Source organism: Physeter macrocephalus, chromosome 8 (assembly GCF_002837175.3).
Source record: "Physeter macrocephalus isolate SW-GA chromosome 8, ASM283717v5, whole genome shotgun sequence".
In the NCBI taxonomy this organism is placed as follows: domain Eukaryota; kingdom Metazoa; phylum Chordata; class Mammalia; order Artiodactyla; family Physeteridae; genus Physeter; species Physeter macrocephalus.
Genome location: NC_041221.1, coordinates 34,110,245 through 34,129,624, shown reverse-complemented (window position 1 = coordinate 34,129,624; position 19,380 = coordinate 34,110,245). Strand labels below are relative to the sequence as shown.

Here is a 19,380-nt window from a genome sequence, read left to right as displayed (position 1 = left end):
TCTACATATCTGGTGTATGTATTATTTTGAGTAAATGTGTGTGCGTGTGTGTGTGTGTGCGCGTGCTCACATACATATATAGATATATGACTTGAACAAATATGGCAGTATGTTTTTCTAAAAATAAAACAATGAGGAAATATTCTGTTCAATAAAGCCCATGAAAATCTCAAAATTAATTTAAATAATGTAAATTCTGTATTTTTTATTGAGGTATAATTGACACACAAAATTATATTAGTTTCAGGTACAACATAATAATTCAAAATTTTATATATTGCAAAAGATCACCACAATAAGTCTAGTTAACATCCATCACCACACATAGTTACAAATTTTTTCTTGTGATGAGAATTTCTAAGATTTACTCTTTTTGCAACATTCAGATATGCAATACAGTATTATTAACTTGTAGTCCCCATAGAGTATCTTACATCCCCGTGACTTATTTACTTTATAACTGTAAGTTTGTACGTGTTGACTCTCTTCACTCATTTCACCCACCACCCAGCCCCCACTTCTGGCAACCACCAATCTATTCTCTGTGATCTATGAGCCTGTTTTCTTCTTGCTATTTTTTTTTAATTTTTTTGTCTTTTGTTTTAGATGTCATATATAAATGAAATCATATGATATTTGTCTTTCCCTGTGTGACTTATTTCACTTAGCATAATGCCTTCAAGGTCAATCCATGTTGTCATAAGTGGCAAGATTTTATTCTGTATCTCTATATCTCTAGGTTACACATCCAAGGATTCAATCAACTGAGGATGGAAAATATTGGGGGAAAAAAATTTCAGAAAGTTCCAAAAGGCAAAACTTGAAGTTACTGCACACTGGCAACGATTTACATAGCATTTACTTGTATTAGGTATTACAAGTAATCTAGAGAATATTTAAAATATATAGAAGGCTGTGCATAGGTTATATGCAAATACCACTTCATTTTATATAAGGAATTTGAGCATGCTTGGATTTTGGTATCTGCAGGGATCCTGGAGCCAATCTCCCATGGATACCAAAGGATGACTGTATATACCGCATTTTCTTTATCCAGTCATCTCTCAACGGACATTTGGGTTGCTTCCATATCTTGGCTCTTGTAAATAATGCTGCAACGAACATGGGGTTGCATATGTCTTTTTAAGTTAGTGTTTTTTTGTTTGCTTTCAATAAATACCCAGAAATGAAATTGCTGGAGCATACAGCAGTTCTGTTTTTAACTTTCTGAGGAACCTCCATACTGTTTTTCATAAGAGCTACACCAATTTATACTTCCGCCAAAAGTACACAAAGATTCCTTTTTCCTCACATCCTCTCCAACACTCATTTTTTGTCTTTTTGATAATAGCCAATGTAGCATATACGAGGTGATGTCTCATCGTGGTTTTGATTAACATTTCTCTGATGATTAGTGATGTTGAGTATCTTTTCATGGGCCTGTTGGCCTACAGTTCTTTAGATTTTTTTGAGTGAACACTGTATTATAGGGCTATTTATGCGTATGTTCAGAGAGTTCTCAGAAGACCTTATCCTGAACTTATTCAGCGTCCCAGAAGAAGTAGATGTAAAATCATAAATATGTATGTAAATATCAACAGCAGTATTTTGGTTCCATAATGATCTTAAAATTACTCTTTGGAAACTTCTCCCTGCAATATCTCAGCATAGAATTGCAATGAAGAGTTTTGATGTAAAACCAAATTCATACAGAAATTATGTTTTTAAGTATATTACATGCATCTAGAAAGTCTAAAAATATATACTCTGCATTTGAATATGTATCTGTTTTTGAATATAATGATATTCTTTGTTTTCGGAGTGTTTTTCTTTTTTAAGCTCATTTAAAAAATAAATGAAAATGCTTAATATTCTCTGAAGAACATATTCTCATTATAGTTTTATTTCCAAAATTTTTATTTACTTTCTGTTTACCATTTCCCCCCTCTCTCTTCTTTCTCCATGGAGGGAGGGTGTACATGGATAAAAATGATGGTCATGTTTGTATGAGCTGAGAAGAATGAAAAAAAGGCATTTTTATTTTATTCCTTTTAAACCTCAACTTGGATTCGGTTTATGAACACTGTGACAGAATGCCATTTCACTGTGTCACTTTGAATTCAGAATAACATTATGCAACTTTATGTATCTCTACAAGGCACAGGATATTGTTGTTGTTGTTGTTGTTTTAAAGAAAAAAACTATTCTTACTTTATACTTACGTCCTATTGCACTGAGGAAAGAATGAACAAATAAAAAGTGCCCTATATGTTGTTAAGTATTATAGCAATAGAAACAATAACAAAATCAGGGTAATATAACTTTAAAAATTTTTTTGTCACATCTAAAAATTAGGCGACAGGTTACATTTAAAATAAGAGAATAAGGTATTTTAAATTCAGCAATTTCATTCTTAAGTGAAAAGCTAAATGAAATACATTTTTATTCAGTAGTTTTTATTTCCTACTGGATAAGTGAGAATAAATATATACTTATTGGATATAAATATAAAGTTACATGAGTTAAAAACATTCAAGAATGGAAAATACATGTTTATTTATGGGCACGCTGTGGTTTTCTTGTTACTGATTAAGAAATTTAGGCAATTAAATAGTGGGATGAATATTTAAATTGTACATAAGAACAATTTTAATGTCTTGAATAATTTCTAAGCCAGTTCTGTACTACTTCTACAAAATATCTGTCTGGAGCTAACAAGTAATGATAACATCTATTCAAAATAAAGAATGGTAAAGTGATTTCCTATTTATTTAAAAATAAGTAAAACTTTTTTGGAATTACAAAAATCCTTACCATTTGCTGTTACTTGGCAATATTATTTCATTTCAAATAACCATAACTGTGATCACAGTGAATCCAAGGTGAATTATTTTCTTTTTCCTTAAAAACAGAAGAGATAAAATATTTTATTCTTCACCAGAATTTTAAATAAATAGGCTAAACTCTCAACTGGTCTCATTGGACAATTTTATTTATGTCCCATTAGTCACTAAAACTCACTTTCTTTTTGACATCCCAAATGGCAGGGGAGTGAATTCACATCAAATTATTTGGTAGCGTAGCACCATCATGTGGTTAACTTTTGAATAACTCTTAGAAAAAATAAAAATAAAGTTAGGAATACCTTGTTTTATATAACCAAGCATACACCTCAATTTATTGTTTAAAATATTCCTGTTTTTGTCATACAAACATGAACATTTCAAAGAAAAATACGTGATGTTTGTTTCTGTAAATATTATGCTCCTGTTTTTGTAAATATTTATCTTCATCTTCTTTTTAAACATCTCACTTCCCTAGTCTCATCAACTCTCAACTAGCCCCCGAGTTGACGTAACCAATGAACATTGTTTACTGCCTTGTAGACATTTCTAACTTGTGTGTGTTAGTCTTTTCACACTCAAAATGTCCAAAGCTGAATTCCTTGTCTTCTCCCAACCAAAGCGTGCCTGCTTACATTTTCTCCTTCCTGGATAGGGCCCTACTTCCTCTCCAGTTCCTTAAAGCAGAAATCTAGGCTTATTCTTATGCTGCTTCCATTACCATGAACTCCCCTTTCCGAATAGGACGGGAAGCCTGATCACTGATTCCTTCTGAACTTGGATTAAAATTTCCCTCTTTCTCCTCTTCATGGGTTGACTTACAATCATCCTTGTTACTCTTTTCCACCACTGCAATGGCTATTTTCTGAGCCACACACCTTATGTTCATCCATTTACTTTATGAGTGAATGGTTGAAACCTAAATCTGTTTATTTTACTCGCACTCCTAATCTGTTTCTGACTCCTATCACTAGTAAGATAAAGAGCAAATAGTATATTTTCTATTATCATCTCCTTCATACACACACACACACACACACACACACACACACACACACACCCATACGCGCACACACATTCACCTGCTACATTCCAACCACACCAAACTCATTGCAATTTCTAAGGAAGGTGCTGTGCTATTCTTCCTTCTGCATAGAAAGCACTGCCCTACATGAGCACTTCTATTAATTTTTTCCTGTTCTTTAACATGGCTGTCACTAATGTCCCTCACCAAAGAATTCCTTGAGTCCCTCAGGGAAAGTTGATCCCTCCTTACTTTCTTCCCCAAATGTTACCATTTCTGTCCAAGCACCTATGAGACTTAAAGGTGCTCAAATTCTAAATGTATCTGATTCTTTCTACTGTAGTTTAAGGCCCAAAAGACACTTTGTCATATCTATAGCTGTGTCGCCATGATAAAGGAAATGCTTACAATATACAGGGTGTTTAAATTTCTTTAAAAAAAAAATCTCATGTTGGTTTATTGTTTTAATTTCAGATGCAATACTTTTCTTAGTATTCACATACCATGCAGGGTTCACCATGTTTTAAAACTATTTAGAAAAATATTGCTTTACTGATTATATAAATGAGAAATATGAAGCTCATTGGAGAAAAGTAAATTTTTCAAGACTACACAACTTGCAGTAAATTATGGAACATATTTGAAAAGCATATACTTTCAACTATTGTGAAGAACAATATATATTAGAGGTAAAATGTGAGAGTGGACATTCAAGAAGTTAAAAAGAATTCCCCCTCCCCCGATGGTCATGACTTACACTGCATGTGCCTATAAAACATATATCTTGCTTAGGCATTTGTAACAGTTGATGAAATCTTTTCTTTCTTAGGGAAAATATCACCACAAGCCCTCAAATAAAATCACTAGATGCTCTTCCAATTCTTTTTCATTCTGTTTTATCTTAGTTACTGAATTTGTTCCCAAAATTATTGTCACTGAAATATGGCTTAGAAACGATACCATGATTCTTAAGTTAATTCATTAAAATGATCAAAAATTTGCAGTTCTGCACAAAAGCCTAGAATTGATAACTTGCCCACAGAAAAATTCAATTCATTTCTAGTAAATAGTTCTGAAAAAATTTTTAGAGATAAGGTATGTTAATTATATGTTTCTTCATTTTAATATTTTTACTTGACAGACATTTTTTGTCCGGTAATTCTATTGTTCTAAGCTTTTAAAATTTTAGAACTGAAATACTGTTAAAATTTGTCAAAACTAAAATCTACGTTTTAAAAATGGCCACATTTTACTGTTTCCCCTTTATGATAGGGGCATTCTCATCTGATAATCTGACAACTTTTATCCATCAAATAACTGATTTTCCTTTATTTATTTGGTTGTGCCAGGTCTTAGTTGCAGCTCGCCAGCTCCTTAGATGCAGCAGGTGGGCTCCTTAGTTGCAGCATGCAAACTCTTAGTGGCAGCATGCATGTGGTCTAGTTCCCTGACCAGGGATTGAACCAGGACCCCCTGCATTGGGAGCACGGAGTCTTAATCACTGTGCCACCAGGGAAGTCCCTCCATTTCTTCAGTTTAGGTTTCTTACCGTACAACTCCCTACGATATGAATTGTTTCCTGAAAATTCTGGTTTCACTAACCTTACTTTATCGAAACATCCTGAGGAGAAAGGAACTACTCAAGTAAATTCTATTTAATCAATCGTTTTCTTACTTTTCTAGAAAGGTTCATAAAATTGAATGCGCCTCAAGCAGTACCGCAAAGTTTTCTATTTATTGTGTGAGAGCTAAATTAGTTCCACTTCATAATAATGGATTTCTGTTATGGAATATGATTCATTTCCTAACAATAATAAAAAATACTGTTTTTTCTATACTTGTTTCAAATAAGAGGATTTTTGTTGATTGCAAAGTTAGATGAATTTCATTCCTCAGCGCCGTCCCACCCCACCCCCTCCACAAAGAGTGGAGGGTAGTCTGTCAGATGAGTCGGAGAAAGTCAACTCTAGAGAGATTGGTATTGATTTTTTTTTTTTTCTCTTTCTGAGCTATGCAGTTTTATACAATGGCATTGCCTAAGGGCTAGGGTCACGAAGAGGTAAGGCCCTCAAGGATATCATTTTGGCATTTCTCCTACAATTTTCTTCAGCTGTTTGATCACTGCAGGAGATAAGTTTTCAGTCATAAAAGAATATCTGTATGTACAGAAAGTTTCCTTCATCTCACTCTTTATCACCCTGCCCACTAAATATTTGTCTGCTCTGACAGGTCAGGAGTTCTTAAAAGTCATAGATTATGTCTGATCTCCTAAAACAAAATGTAGAAAAGGTTTTGGAATTCTCCCTTCATTCCTGGGTTTGAAATGGACTCCAAAGTGGGGAGTCAAGTCGATCAGATAGCAGTGACATGTTAATTAAATAGGTAAATAAAATTGAGATCTTGTCTAGAAAGAATTTGCCTAATCCTACAGACAATCAGAAGCATTCTGATGTCTAGAAGTAGAGAGGGAAAGGAAGAACAATTGGTACTAATTTCTACATTTTAAGAGAAGTTAATTCTGGGCCAAAGAAGGGGGTAAGTATCAGCCAGGGCAGCTCAAATAGCCTTCTAGGCAAAAGGGCCCGAGGTGATAAAGTCAAAATCGTCTTACACTGGAAGTTAGGGGTAACTATGATAAAAATTATATTGTTTAACATTCATCGAGCATTTAGAGTTTACAAAACACGAAGTATATTTCTATGTTCTTTAACTCAAACTAGCTTGTACAGCTTATAAATTATACATCACTCAGGTATCTCTTATGGCATCTGATTTCTCTTGAATACATCAAATGATGGGGGACTTACTACTTCTTCAAACAACTCAGTCATTAAACAAGATGGCAAACCTTATTTATCTTTCCCTCTTTCTGTCCTCCTGGAATGTATCCCAGGTCTTACCACCATGTAGGCAATCAACACTTTTTAAAATTAATTTAGTTTTGAACTGTTTCATTTGTTAGAGATTTCTTCTTTTTTTAGCTTAAAGTTGCCATGTTTAATAAATTATTGTTAATTCCCCATTGAGAGACTTATAGAATAACCCTAACTGATATTCATATTTGAAAAGGATGATCCTTTTTTGTCTCTGTCTTCTTCCTTCCAGAATAAACATTCCCAGTAATTGTAACAATTTTGCATTTTTGGTTTGAATAATATTTTGTTACCCTATTCTGGCAATTGGTTGTCTTTTCTCGAGCCTGATCCTTTAACAAAACACTGTAGTCAAACTGTGGGCTGATCAAAACAGTAGCATCATCATCTCTTTTTCCAGATATTATGTTTCTATCTGTTTAATCAACATATAGAAAGCCCCAATATCAACCGTGACATATTAGCCAATAACTTTATTTATATTGCTTTAAGACAAATGAAAAGTCTTAGCAAGAAGAAGACAGAAATTGAAGAAAATCAGTATTATATGTAAACAGGTATAAGTTGAATAAATAAAAATATAAAAACTAAAAGAAAGCATTGAGTCCAAGGCAAAGAAATAATGAATAAAAATTGGACGAATTAAACAAAAGGGGAATGATTACAGGGAAGAAAAAGATAGATCCCCCTGAGTGAAAATTACTGTGAAAGAGACTTAATGTCAAGTCCAAGAAGTGTTACTGTTTGCTATAATAAACTTATAGATTTGTGAGTTTTTAACGATTTCACAGTGATTTTCTTTCTTTTCTTTTCCCTTCTTCACAGGAAACACATAAAACAGCAATCTTGTCCTTAAAAGAGAGAAATATACCCACTTTATTTCCCCCAGGTGTCCTGAGGCAAAAAAGAGATGTGTTGACACAGCAATTAGCACATCATGGGAGTCATACCAGAGGGAGTTAATTTAGAAAACAGAAACTTCTAAAGGTCCCATAAAATCACTATGTTAATTAACCATGTTAATGTTAATTTCATGTCTTAGTTTGTCATAGGTGATTAGAAGTCACAGCCAGTGACCTTAAAGTTTTCAATTTAATAAAGCACTACAGTAACATCATATTTCTATAATATAATATTTCCAGTTATTGGGAACATAAAACTAATATTCAGAAAAAGGTAAATATAAGCAGTGTAAAGTGAAAAATCAAGGATCAGTGACCCCAAGGACAAATCACATCCAAATATTTTGTCTCATGTTGTTCTTTAATCCTATATGTTCAAAGCCTTAATTCTTGGTCATATATCCTGATCATGCATTACCATGCCTACTAATTCTATGTGTAATGCTGACAACAGAGAGGACCAAAACTCTGGATATAGTCTTTGGCAGCAAAAATACCTAGCCATTCAAAAGTATTCAATAGAAAAGGATATTATTGTCAAAATAATAAAAATTGTCCAAGAAAAAAACATAGTTTGCTACACCAAATTTTTAGCTGGAATCTAAAAGTATCATTTCAATTTTGTTGTATTTTTAATTACTGCTTAATTCCACCAGATGTCAGTACTGGATAAGAGCATCCTTAATAGGTACCTGATCTGCAGTTGTAACCACTCACGTGAAAGGAATAAGCCCTCTCTAGGGCATATGTGTGCATATGTCATTTTAATGTATGCAGCTGATGACATTTACAAGTTACCCAGACACTGCTACAACTGGTCGACTCTTTTCTTAAAATGTTTAACCTGTACTTCCCTTACCCACTAATTATTAAAGGAAAATGACCATTTGATATTAACTTGCACATTACTCTGTCCACCATCGCTGCCACATCCTATATGAATGTATCTCCTCACTTTTGATTTGTGCTCACTACAGCCGTTGGATTTTGAAACAAAGAAGGCTTATACTTTTAAAGTAGAGGCCTCCAACCTGCACCTTGACCACCGCTTTCACTCTGCGGGCCCTTTTAAGGACACTGCCACAGTGAAGATCAGCGTGCTGGATGTGGACGAGCCGCCGGTTTTCAGCAAGCCCCTCTACACCATGGAGGTTTATGAAGACACTCCAGTTGGGACCATCATTGGCGCCGTCACTGCCCAAGACCTCGATGTCGGCAGCAGTGCCGTAAGGTAAGAAAAAGAAACGTTTTCCTTTCTGTGTCAGAAAGAGAAAGAAAATAAAACAACACTCTGACCAGGCTTGCATGAATTATTTAGAGAATACAATGCTTGAAAATGGAACCACTTTACAAAGTAAGTATAAGAATAGAAGAAAAAACATAGGATTTGAACAAAAACATCTGATATCAATCCCTGTAACAGGGTTTAGTAGTGACCTGATGTTGGGCTTGTCACTCATGCTGGTCAACCTCAATTTTTTTATCCACAAAAGGGATTTAATAGTAAGCCTAAAAGGATGATTCTCATGAATAATGATATTAAGATACTTTCACAGTGCCTGAAATATCATAGATATATGATACATTTTTCAATTATTCTAAAATCTCTGTCTCTTACCCAAAGTTAGTGCTTGAAAAAGATTGTTTAACCATTTTAAATTTGCAGCTCATTTTTTCACCGTGGCAGTTGTATATGCTGATGGAGGCACAATTAGAGTCAGTCTTAAGGTAAGAGGCATTGTGGAGTTGCTCAAAGCCCAGACTTGGCAAGGAGTTCCTTACTGGCATAAGGCTGCTTGGTAGTGAGTCAACAAAGCAATCGATGGAATAAGAAAGAGTAAGAAAATGCACGCCCCCCCCCCCAAAAATATGCCACTTGCATTGCTGAAACGTGGTGGGATTCCCTTTTCCTCCCTTATAAATCGACCCTACAACGTATTTTGAGACTTGTTCTGATTCAACTTTGCTTCCTCTGTATGCTTAATCCCTGCCAGGTGCCCACGCGCCTACAAGAACTGGAGGTGGGGGGGGGAAGAAAAGAACATATGTACAAAACAGGAACAGACTCACAGACGTTGTGGTTGCCGATGCGGAGGGGTTGTGGGGGAGGGAAGGACTGGGATCTGGGTTTAGCAGGTGAAAACTAAAAGGAGAGAGAGAGAGAAACTTGTGATTTGTTCCGAATCTTCTAACTCTAAAGGGTTGAAGCTTATAGTATGCAAAATCCAAACCAAAGAACACATTAAGTAGGCTTTTAAAGCAAAACACCACTCTGTCGACATAGGAAAAATACATAGGCATATATCGCACAAGATTTTAAGCCATGGGGTAATTAATGGTAAAAAAAAAAAAAAAAAGCATCATCCTTTCAGCGGTAGCCTCAACACATTCATAGCATAGAGAAAAATTTCAGGATATGGCTTGAGAGCATGAAAGCTCTGCTCTTTGTATTTGTCTGAATCCACCCCCCAAAGTCGCCTGAACACTTTCCCTCTTGAAGCATGTCTGTGATCAAGAGAGAACTAAAAAAGCACATTTGTCTTGGGAAAGGGAAGAAAAAGAGCAATTACTGAGTGCCCCTACACGGTCAGGTTGAATGCTGGCGCATTTCCTCATTGGGTTCAAGTTGTTCTACACGCTCATATTACAGCATGATTCACTGTCAGTTAAACTCCAGAGAAGTCTATTTATTACCAATGTTCACAGGGGCATTCTCAAGAATCTGCTACGTTAGTAGTTGTTATACATTAATCTGTCATCATTCATCAATCTTGTTCCTGAATACCCTGAGTGTGCTGCTGGTCATTGTGAAAGTGGAAAATGCCTGCTGAGTGGATTCACAGGTAATTTCAAGAATGTAAACAGAATGGAAGAAATATTGAAGGTTGTAAAAAAGTAATGAAAAAGTAAATAAACATGGATTGAAATTCTCTACAGTTCAATAGATGAGAATGGTGGGACATAGTGGGACACAATATCTTAGGGAACTTGCTAAGTTGTTTAATTTACTTTATGTACTATTTTTTTATTTTGCTTTATTTTTATTTTATTTTATTTTTTTGACTGCATTGGGTCTTCATTGCTGTGCACGGGCTTTCTCTAGTTGCAGCGAGCAGGGGCTACTCTTCGTGGTGGTGCACAGGCTTCTCGTTGCAGTGGCTTTTCTTGTTGCGAAGCCCGGGCTCTAGGCGTGTGGGCTGCAGTAATTGTGGCTTGCGGGCTCTAGAGCGCAGGCTCAGTAGTTGTGGCATGAGGGCTCAGTAGTTGTGACTCATGGGTTCTAGAGCACAGGCTCAGTAGTTGTGGCGCACGGGCTTAGTTGCTCCGCTGCATGTGGGATCTTCTTGGACCAGGACTCAAACCTGTGCCCCCTGCACTGGCAGGTGGATTCTTAACCACCAGGGAAGTCCATATGTTCTATTTGGAATACTGACAATAGCATGATGAGGTCGAGATATGAATAAAACATTATTTTAATGAAATACTTTAAAACCAAAAAATCAGAGAGTTGACAAGTAAAAAAATACCACCCGGTAAAGGTAAGGTGAGAATTACAAACTTCTAAATATAAGAAAATGATTAGATCAAGACCCTGGTGTGAAGAATAAAGGAAGGCTACATTTTAGAGAAATTCTCCAGCTACAAGCCTATTTTCTTTATCTGTTTGTTTGTTTGTTTTTGATGTCACAGAAACTAGTGTCTGACAAGTGCTACTTTATGTGAAATGAAATAGTATCCCCGGTCTTTTTTCTAAGGGGCAGCAGCCTGACTCACTGAAGCTGTAGACAAAGATGGATTTAATTGATCCCCCTGAGGGGTTGTCAAAAGACAGAGGAGCTTTTGAATCAACATGAAAGTTGTCTTACTTTCATGTTCTTGGAGTAAACAATAAACTTGCATCGTGTCAGTTGAGGAATGTGGGATATGGATCATCTCTTCTTGGTCTGAAAATATGTTTGCTCACTTAAGAATGATAGTAAAAATATGTTATAAAAAATAAGCATCAAAATGACCAATTGCTTGGCATGTGTAGGTATGCTCTCTTTGTTTTGTTTTCTTTGCTTTACTTCATTTACTGCTTTGCATTACCCTTTTCATAGGGTTATTGTGGAAGGTATTAATTTAAGATTAGGTTATTCCACACCACTGGGTATTTTATAAATATTATTACTTCATCATCACTGAGCACAGCAAAGAGCCAGAAAGCAATGACATTAACCAGGGATTGCAAAACCTTAGAAGAAAGGTTCAGTTAGGTGTAATGCCCCCAAATATACCATATCCTGTCCCCTCTTGTCCTGAGCTTAATTTGTAGTTATTGTTTCCTTTGCTTTTCTAGCCTTTGCCTTTAGATGAACTGATTTCCTGTCTCTAATATTCTATATCCTTTGACACTCTTATTATATAGTTCATGGGAAGGATTTCTAGTGAGTCCAATAGGAGTGTAATGAGTGTACCTACCATTAGTGAGGTGGGGACAGTCTCTTAAGAAATGAAATTTAAAACAGGTGACTGTTCAGTTACATTGGAAATTAATATTTGTTTTGGATATAAGTGATTTAAATTACAGAGAGATTTCAGTGGATAATTCTGCTCAGTATGTGCTATTTTTCTTTTGCTCCAAACATTTAAAAATCTTAGTTATCCTATGAAAGAATTTCAAAATAAAATTTAAACAAAGTATGTTTCTGTATAAAATGAGAAAATGGGCAATTCCATTCTAAACCCACTCCATGTAAGATGGGTTGGATAAGAGACTGATAACGTAAACTAAAATCTATTTTATGTATATAAACGTCCATGTGTAAATTATTATAGTATTTAGTAGAACAATTGAATGGTTTATTTTTCAAGTTACCTCCTTTTGTTTGATGATATGGCCAACCAAAACCCATCGCATAAAATCAAGTAGTGAAATTGATTAACCATTATCGATTATCATAAGTAAAAAGTAATACATAAAATAATTAATAACTGGTTGTTAAAACATAAATGAGTCCCACTTAAAATTATCTTATATTCCGTATCTGGTCTGTTCAATGCACTTTTGGAAACATTTTTGTATAACTTGAAATTGATTTTTTCATCGTGGATTAGGAGGCTATCAGAGTAGCCGATTTTCATTTGAGGGTCCTTTCCAATACACCAGAAATCTTGTTTTGTGGACAAAAACCTAAGCTCAAATACAAAACAAGCTTAGAGAATGAGAAGAAACAGAGGCCCTGCTTATCAAGTGATATCCTAGAGCAACATGTATAATTTACTTTAAATATTAATTAAATGAAATGGTAAAAATTAAAAACTTGAAAACTTGCTCGCTCTCTATTTTTCTCCTATTTAACAAGATTTTTGTAAGAATTAAATGAGGTATCAGTATAAAATGTTTTATTTAAAAAATTTTTTATAGATTGTATATTTTTTAGATAAGATTAGGTTAACAGCAAACTTGAGAGAAGATACAGAGATTTCTCATATGCCCATTGCCACCACAGATACATAACCTCCCCCTTTATCACATCCCTCACTGGAGGGATACATTTATTGCAGTGATGAACCTACATTCACATCATCATCATTCAAAGTCTATAGTTAACTTTAGGATTCACTCCTGGTGTTGTACAGTCTGTGAACATATTTATTATGACATGTATCCAACATTGTAATATCATACAGAGTATTTTCACTTCCCTAAAAATCCTCTGAGCTCTGTTTATCCCTCCCCACACCAATCCCTGACCTTTTCACTGTCTCCATAGTTTAGCCTTTCCAGAATGTCATATAGTTGGAGTCATACAGTATGTAGCCTTTTCAGATTGGCATCTTTCTCTTACTATTTACATAAAGCTTTCTCCGTATCTTGTCATAGTTTGATAGCTCATTTCTTTTTAGTGCTAAAATGTATTCTGTTGTCAGCATGTACCACTCACCTACTGAACATCTTGAGTGTTCTTTAAGTCCTAGGAATTACTAATAAAGCTGTATAAATATCCATCTACAGGTTTTTAACGTGGACATAAATTGTCAGCTCCTGTGTGTCAATACCAAGGAGTGCAATTACTGCATCAGATGGCAAGGGTATGTTGAGATTTGTAAGAGACCCTCAAACTGTCTTCCAAGGTGGCTGTGTCATTTTGCACTCCCACCATCAATGAATGAGAGCGCCTGTGGCTCCCCATCCTTGACAGCATTTGGTGTTGCTGGTGTTCTGGATTTTGGCCTTTCTATTAAGTACGTAGTGGTACCTTATCGTTGTTTCAATTTGCATTTCCCCGATAACATATGATGTGGAGCATCTTTTCATGTGCTTATTTGCCATTTGTATCAATATATCTTCTTTGGTAAGATGTTGGCTAAGGTCTTCGACCCATTTTTAATTGGGTTGTTTGTTTTCATATTGCTCCGTTTTAAGAATGCTATTTTTTTCCAGTGCATACAAATAAGCAACAAAAGTTTTGCCTTTCTTTAAAATTCTCGACTACAGATACAATCTCATTGTAAAAGAGAGATTATGATGGATGCATTACTTGTTAAGAGCATGTATGAAGCTTATACATACTCAATTGTCTCACTGAGTCTAACTTGCGCCGAGTTTCTGGGCAATGGCTACCTGTGGATGACAAGGAGAGATTACAGATATGCAAACCTGAAATATTATAAAACTCAGGACTAGAATTAAGAAATCTGAAAATGAGGGTCATCAAAACTCCACTTTTCTCTTTACCTTTGTTCACACAATTAAATTCCATCCAATTAAAACAGTATCTTACCCTCTATTTCATGGCCTTCATCCTAGACTTCTGCCATTTTAGGTGGCAAAACCATATGCATCCTCATTGCTATTCTAACTCACTTGTCTTTCTTCTTATCAGTGTTGTCTTTTACACATCTTTCATATTCACTAAAGACACTCTAGAACTCTATCATGGGATTTGTCATTTTTAGCTTATTGCATAAATATATATTTACTTTTTTAACCACCATCTTCAAAACGCAGAAAATGAAAGGGCACTGGAGAGTTAAGAATATTTCCTTGTTCTTTCAAATACTATATGCAAAATTAATTTAATTTTAAAATTTTCTTGATGTATTTATCCTAATATATAAAGCAACCAGTTAATGAAATGTAGAATGTTTATGCATGTTTATGTGTGCATTTATAATTTTTAATTGATTATAAGCAGATCTAGATCTAGACCTAGATATATAAATATAATAGGTCTTTTTATTTTGTAAGGGTCTATAGACCAGGGTGTTTGGATATAATCTTTATAGGTCTTAATTTCTGCTATTTTATCACAATGTAGTCAAGAATATACTTTTCTTTTTCTTTTTTTCTTCTTTTTCTTTTTTTTTGGTAAAATGGCTTTTTGGTTCCTTAGCTTCTATAAATAGAATTAATGGAAGCTAAATGCTATCAGTGCATTTGCAAGTAGACATTATACAAAATTCAACTTCCAAAAATAATTCTCTCTCTCTTGAGAGTCCTAAACACTAAGTGTAGCACGGTTGTGAAAAAGTCAAATAGGGCAAACTCCCCACATGTTAACATGTTTAGCTACTACCGCAATGTCTAAATGCCACACTCCTTTTTATTTTTTTCCTGTAGTTGCTTTGAAATATTTTATAATATAAGTTTCTATCTGCTTTTTCTTTCCATGTCTACCATTTGTACACAATATCTCTATTCTTTTTATTTTATATTTTTTGCATTTTTTATCCACTTATGTTCTCTATACACTTTCAAATGATCTAAAAATTTACAATATTTCTTTCAGTGGTATTTAGTCCTAGCTGTTGTTAAATGCCAGTTGTTATCCCCCCTTAGAACTAATTAAGTAATTCATGAAAGATAGTTTCTGATAAAGAGACTAACACGCTTTTTGTAAGGTGAGCTTTAAAAATGCTTTCTTATGTAGAGTCCCGTTACTTGTTTGATATAACTCTAATTACTCTTTCATATTCTAGTTTCTATTATTTAACAGAGAGCAAAATAATTTATTTTTATGGCTTGTTCTCTTAAAAAAATACTGAAAGTTCTGATAGCAATTGGGAAAAAACATTTTATCCATAAGGTTATATGTGTATTAAGATAAAATTGTTAATCCTTTTTGAGTACTGCTTACCGTATCTCTTTCAGTTAGCATTCACATTGTGAATATTAACATATTTGCAAGAGACACATCTGGTAAAGGACTTTTCTCCAAAATATACATTCTTAAAAGTCTAAGATGAAGGAGATGAAATAGAGGGTGAGAAACTATTTTAATTGGAGGGAATAGAATTGTTGCACAAAAGTAAAGAAAAAAGTTGAGATTTGGTAAACCTCATTTTCAGATTTTTTTAAATGCTAGTTCTGAGTTGTTTAATTTATCAGTGACTTGATTTGCATATCTGTAATCTCTCCTTAATCTTCCTGCTTAACCATTGCCCAGAAACTCAGCAGAAGCCGCCTCCAGTGAAACAATTGACTATATGTAAGCTTCCTACAGGTGCTTATCAAATTATTCATCCATCAGAATCTCCTTCTTACGATGGGATTGTATTTGCAGTTGACAATATTAAAGAAAGGAAGTACCTTTACTAGTATACTCTGCTTATTTTGTTTGCACTGGAGGAAAGAGCATTCCCTGTACATTTATACCAACTGAATATTTAAGAGTAACTCATTTGAGAAGTTGTTGATGGAGAATTTAACTTAATTGTGGAGAACGAGAAATTCCTTTGTGAATAAACTTATTTTGTTTTCCCCTTCAAATGATGTATTCATTGATGATCAACATAAGAGGAGCTATTGCAAAGAACATGTACCAAGATGAACAAGTTTACTCTTGTTTGCTTCAGTGGCAATTAACTAACAACATATAGTGACATTGTAATAACTTATTTGTATGTGTCTTTGGGCTGAGCCATTTGGTCACAGTTCTTTAAACATCACAGCTATTATTTTACAGAGGTATAAACTGAGGCCCAGGAAGACCCAATCATGTCTTCAGTAAAGATAGGAAAATAATTTGAACATAAGCAGCCAGATTCTAAAGGTCAAAATACTAATTGCTCTACTGCTAAAGTTTAATCTAAATATTTATCTAGGTTTTTGAGTTGCTTTGTAATTCTAGGATTGTTGAAAATACAAATAAATTTCATAGTTTTTAGTAGCTTCTTAAACAAAATAGACAGAAATTCAAAACAAGTCAGTAAAAAATGTACAATATTTGATTCTTTAAGATATGATAACTATGGGCCTTATTATATACCTGCAAGAATTCTATACACTTACATAGGTTTCCCTGGTTTAAACCTTACAATAAGTTTAACTAAATCTGAAAAATGTTTAATTCAACTATGAGAAAATTGACATTGTTCAGGCTGGAAATATAGAAACAAAATGTACAGTTCTTTTGTTGACATTTTTTGTACATATGGAAAAAATCTTATTACTTATTACCTTTTATTTTTCTAGACAACTACAAAGTCCTTATAAGATTTAGACATAACTAAGAATTTATTGACAAAATTCAGTGGATTTGTGATACAGATCTACAGCTCTAATTTTTATGAGGATTGGACCTTGGTAGCCAATGATGAATTTGCTTTTATTTTAAGACATTTTATAGTATTCTAATGATACCGTGGCTGCGTGTCCAGATATTAGGATAGTGAACTGTTTTTGAGGCTATCTTCTTATGCTTCACATAGCTCCTAAGAACGAAAGAATGTCCAAGTCTGTGATCTTTATTACTGACTTAAATGTTTTGGGTTTACATTTTACCTGCTGGAGGTTCAGTTTCTTTGCTTTCTCTCAAAGTGCTGAGTGCTCTATGTAAGTGCAAATTTCATAGCTGTTTCCCTTCTCTCTATAATTTATATACATGCTCTTAGAGAATAAATAGCCCTTTTCTCACAGTTGTTTGAAATTTTAAAATTATTTTGATTTTTTAAAGATTATTACTTTAAATATATCATAAATAGATATAAATCCTTCTCCATGGAAAATATTGTAATAATCAGGATCCAGTTTATAAGCTGCCCCAGATTATTTAATAAGAGAATGTGAGTAATTTTCAGAGAGAAATGAGGTAAAGAGTAGATAATCACAGGAGGAAATGAAAAATCAGTTACCAGAAAAAGAAAAACCAAAACAAAACAGTAAATAAAAGCTTTCTTTCAAATATGGTGTCCATATTTGGGTATCAGATGGTAAATGACTAGTTAAAATGGCATCTTTCTTCAGAGACATTTGGCCGTGGCCTCCAGTGACAGTAAATAAATCCAACTTGATTAGGAATGAGAGGCATTTGATTCAGTTCAAGGGAAAACTTGTGATAAAGCTATATAAAAAGACTTCAGAATAAATATGTCTAAATACTCAAAATATATAAAAATATATATTTCCATACGTGAATGTGATCAGGTCATTATTAAGAGGAAAAGTCAGACGTCCTTATAAAATAATTAAATGCATACATGCAAGTACAAGATATTATGGATAGAACAATAAATTCAATTCTACTCTAAAGAAACTTTCTGTATAATCATGAAAACAAAATACAATTATTTTGCTCTTCTTATTTGAGAAAGACTGTTAATACAAATTGAAATAGATAAATAAGATGAAAGAAGTAAGAATATAGAATTTTGTAATAAGGAAGCAATAAATGCTTCCTAGAAGAATTTGGCAAGGCTTCATGGGAAGACCTTGAGCAAAGGCACAATCACATTCTTTACTTATTTACCCAGGTATTATTGTCCATATTTTTAATAATGAGAAAACTGCCATGACATGCTTGCTATCTAAGCTCTTTAGTGAAGAGCTCATTTATATATATATATATATATATATATTTTTTTTTTTAACATCGTTATTAGAGTATAACTGCTTTACAATGGTGTGTCACTTTCTGCTTTATAGCAAAGTGAATCAGTTATACATATACATATGTCCCCATATCTCTTCCCTCTTGAATCTCCCACCCTCCCACCCTCCCTATCCCACCCCTCTAGGTGGTTACAAAGCACCGAGCTGATCTCCCTGTGCAGAGCCCATATTTAATCAATATTTACCTGAACTTTATTTTCTTTCCATTAGAGGAAGCTGCTTTGAGGTCTCTGAAAAATAAACCAAAGGCCAGGTGTAAAGCTTTGGGAGCAGACGAGGGTTAACATCTAGAAACGTAATATCTAGAATCATACACAGTCAGCAGACCACATATGACTATTAAAAAATAACTAAAAAAAAGACTCCCAGAATGAGGAAAGCATAAGCAACATTGAGGAAAAGTATAACACCTATGATTTTAATAATATGTAGATTATAGTGTATTTCTTTTTCTTTAGAGAGCTATTTTATTCATATTACATGCTTCCAAATAGAATTTAAGGACAGAATAGTTCTGCCTTTATTAATTTAATAATTTGATCTAGTGTTTAACTTCTCATCTAACATTTAAACCAAACAAGGGGCGCTATCTAAACTAAGATGTAATCTGCGATGAGGAAAATAAGAATGAGGAGGAGGATTAGAAAAAAAAAAAAAACAAACAACTAAAAGGAACTAGTGGGAAATTAGCAACTACTATTTAAGGAAGTTTGAGAGAAACATATTGGGATTCCTCAGAAAACAATTTAATTGCGATGTTGATGAAGCAATTACAATCTAAGTGTTGTATGTGGCTTAAATTCTTAGTCAAGTGTTTATAGAAATAAATTGAACTGAATTTACTTTCATTTAGTTATCTGCC

General features: G+C 34.0%; 1 protein-coding gene across 4 annotated transcripts in view; it reads left to right on the top strand.

The window, feature by feature from the left end:
- Positions 1-19,380, top strand: part of CDH12 (cadherin 12) — a 403,417-nt gene that overhangs the window by 347,444 nt on the left and 36,593 nt on the right. For all 4 annotated transcript variants that reach the window (XM_024122919.1, XM_024122920.2, XM_007107776.3 and 1 more), the window contains one exon: positions 8,620-8,873. In XM_024122919.1, the coding sequence (XP_023978687.1) occupies positions 8,620-8,873 (254 nt within the window). The remainder of the gene's footprint in view (positions 1-8,619; positions 8,874-19,380) is intronic.